At 50.0% G+C, this 3578-nt stretch overlaps 1 protein-coding gene across 1 annotated transcript in view; it reads right to left on the bottom strand.

Annotated features, from left to right (window-relative positions):
* Window positions 1-3357, bottom strand: part of FAM83F (family with sequence similarity 83 member F) — a 49473-nt gene extending 46116 nt beyond the window's left edge. Inside the window, 1 exon segment of the mRNA XM_045290979.1 lies at window positions 3283-3357. Within this exon segment, the coding sequence (XP_045146914.1) occupies window positions 3283-3357 (75 nt within the window).
* Between the last annotated feature and the right edge of the window lie 221 nt (window positions 3358-3578).

Genomic DNA, 3578 nt, shown 5'->3' with positions numbered 1-3578 from the left:
CAGTGAGTTTGGTTTAGACCTTCTGCTAAACATATTATGTATATCTAAAATGAATTATGCAATCCAATTAGAAATTTTATCATTCGCATTCCACAGGTGAGAAAGCCAAAGCACAGAGAGATTCCGGGGCTCATTTACATCAGCCAACTGCCAAGTAGAAGGGTCAGGATTCACACCCAGGTCCTCTGACTCCAGGGCTTGCCCTCTGAACCACTCTGTTTCCGTTGAGAATATTAGAAGGGGCATCAGAAAGAGAAAGCTTAATCACTTACTCATTCAGTAAACATTAGCTGAATGCATTGCACAGTGCTGAGGGTTCAAGGTCATTCATTCATCAAGTGCAAAGCTCTTGCTGCAGAGCTACAGGGCTATAGCTCTGGGCAAAACCAAGCCCTGGTCCACAGGGAGATCCCATTTACAGCCAGACTTGGGGTTTCTTATGAAGGAACACAAGTGCTATGCAGCGAGTGGGGCTTGGGCAGTGGGTTAAAAAGCAGAGTGGGATATTTTAGTGACACTTCACCTTGGAAAAATGTCTTCCGACAGGCAACTGATACGAAGCACAATCCTGACCATATTCTTTCATATATCAGAGCCCTGGCGGCCTAGCGATGAGACGTTGGCCTCCAATGGCCAGGTCCCCAGTTGGAAACCACAGCCTGCTCCAAAGGAGTAAGAAGGGGCTTTCCACTCCCTTCCCAAGTTAGAGTCTTGGACACTCCCAGGGGCAGTTCCACCCTGCCCCATAGGGTTGCTACGAGTCAGCTTAGATTTGCTGGCAGTGAGTTTGGGGTTCTGGGTTTATTCATAATATTAGCCTTTATGTGTTGTTAGCTGACGTGGACGTACTGCGACCCCATACACAGCAGATGGAAATGCTGCTGCTCTTCGAAAGTCCTGATATACCAATGATGCACTTATTTAACCAACCTTTTTTGTTTCTTGTTGTTGTTTTTGCATTTTATTTTATTTTTAGTTGTATTCTTATTTCTTTAAATCATTTTATTGGGGGCCCATGCAACTCTTATTACATCCATGCATCCATGGTGTCAAGCACATTTGTACATTTGTTGCCATCATCGTTCTCAAAACATTTGCTCTCCACTTGAGCTCCTCATTTTCCCCCTTTCCTTCCGTGCTCCCCCCTCCCTCATGAACCCTTGATAATTTATAAATTATTATTATTTTTTTAACCAACCTTTTTGAGCAGCTCCCGTGTAGTTGCTAACATGCTTGGCACAGGAGAGAACAAAAGAGCACGTGGCCATGATGGCTAGCAGCCTTGGCGGCCACCTGAGTTTTCAGCTGGTCATTCACACACACACAGCCATCTTTGCAGGGGTGTCTGGTAAGTACCACGGTGGCATCCCACAGGGGCTTTGCGGGCTACGAAGCCACCTCTGCTCACAGTAACCTACTTAGCCTGGGAGGCGGGGTGGGTGTACACCTGCGGGTCTGCAGACAGGGGAGGAAGTTGGTGGAAGGCATGGCAGATGAGTAAGCCGAGGTGTCAGAGATGGTCAGGGGGAAACCCTGGGGCATTCAGCACCCAGTCCAATCCCCTGGTCACCCACCCATTCACCACACCATGGCTTGTGTCTGAGGGTCCCCAAGAGCTTTTCTATTGGTTTCTCCCTTGGTGCCCCTGGGGGTGCTGAATAGAGCTGCTTTATGGGGTCTTCCAGGTAGGAGTCTTTTGGAAGCAGCTCACCAGGTCTGTCTACCCAGGTGCCTCTGGGGTTCAAATGGCCCACCTTACAGCTGATAGTCCAGGCCTTACCTCTTTGTCCCTCCTCCCCTTCTGGGAAACATTTCTTTCTTTCAGATGCAGGCCCTGTAGGTTGGGTTAAGTAACTTTGTTGAGGGTGGAGGGGGGTGGCAGAGATACACCATGAGAAGTTAACACCCCAGGAAAACCCCGGTTCCTCCACTTGTTCCCCTGATCCTGGTCTGGAGTTTCCCGGAGCTGGGCGGGGCCGCACCCCGGTTACCTTTGCCATTTCTGAGGCCACCCAGTGCCACCTGGGAGACGAGGTCTCCTCCCCTCGTCTGCTTCCTCCCGGGGCCTTGGCTCCAGTTCCCCTTCCCCTGGCTGCCGCTTCAAGCTGTAGGCTGTGTGTTCGGGACAGAAATGACACCTTATAGTTAGCGTTAATTGTAGCTGTGCACACGTCGGCTTGCTCAGGCCCTCCTGTGTAATTTGAGTCCCTAAATAACCCACCTCCTGATGTATTCTTAAATAACTGTCCCAGGGCTGACTTCTCTCCGCTCTGTAGCAATTTGTGTCATGCGCTCTTGTTATAAAACTGTAGGGCTCTTGGGTGCTTCGGGAACTTTTTTGCTTTTCAAGGCTCCCGGGAGAAGGTGAAAGGGTCAGGGGTATGGTTAGAGAGGTATGGTCTGAGGGGCTGCTGGCCTGGGGAAAGGAACCCGTTTGTGGCTTTGTCATTATTTGTAGGTTGCCTCTTGATAAGAGGAAGTCTGGTAGCCTAGTGGTTACAAGTTGGGCTGTTAACCACAAGGCCAGCAGTTCGAAACCACCAGCTGCTCCTTGGAAGAAAGACGGGGCTTTCTGCTCCCTGAAGAGTCAGTCTTGGAAACTCACAGGGGAAGTTTTACCCCGTCCTATAGGGCCGCTAAGAGTTGGCATTGCCCCCACAGCTGTGAATTTGGTTTAGTTTGATTTTCTGGTTCCACAGAACTTCCAGAGCTGATTCTGCGGTGTCTGGGAGTCCTGTCTTCCGTGCCGAAGGCGTGGGTTTGATTCTTGGCCAATGCACTTCCATCTGTCAGTGGAGACTTGAGTGATGGAGGCTGATGAACAGGTTTCAGCGGAGCTTCCAGACTAAGACGGACTAGGAAGAGGGACCTGGTGAACTATTTCCAAAAATCAACGACGAAAACCCTATCAGTGTGATGGAACTATTGGATTGTAGGATATATGAATTGTGTGATATGTGATATATGACAGGTCACGGCCTGGAAAAACCCTAGCAGTTAAATGACTGTGATCATAGGGTTGGTGCTGTATCAGCAAGCGTTTTCTTCCCTTGTGCATGGGGCCCCCTCCATGAGGCTGGGGCCACTTGAGTAAGGTGACCAGATTTTAACATTGGTAAAGCCGGACACCACTGATAAAACTCATATCTTGGCGAAAGCCGTATACCCTAGCTTGTCGTGCATTCTTTCAAAAAATCGGGACTTTTAAAAAATGCCGCGGGATGCGGGGGGAAAATTGTTAAAAATCGGAACTGTCCCACCAAAAGCGGGACGCCTGTTCACCTTACACTTGAGGCCCAGGACAGCAACAATTCTGTCTGCTGCCACCTCCTGCTTCCCCTCCTCGCTACCCTCCATCGCTGCAGGCACCTCCCAGCTGGTCTCCAGCACCAGCCTTCTATCTCCTCCCAAATGCAGACATATCTGGACCACTGTTTAAGATGCTCCCAAGGCTCCCCTTGACCCCTGACCTGAAGTCCAAGCCCCTGAAGGCCACTGATAACCCCAGCCTGTGTCCCCTGGGTCCTGTCTCCTTGCTTAGGGCATTCCTGCTGCTGCAATGCTTTACTTCCCGGTTT

The sequence above is a fragment of the Echinops telfairi genome, unplaced genomic scaffold (assembly GCF_000313985.2).
Source record: "Echinops telfairi isolate 266 unplaced genomic scaffold, ASM31398v2 ScPeMD7_2;HRSCAF=8, whole genome shotgun sequence".
In the NCBI taxonomy this organism is placed as follows: domain Eukaryota; kingdom Metazoa; phylum Chordata; class Mammalia; order Afrosoricida; family Tenrecidae; genus Echinops; species Echinops telfairi.
This window is presented reverse-complemented; position numbering and strand designations above follow the sequence as displayed.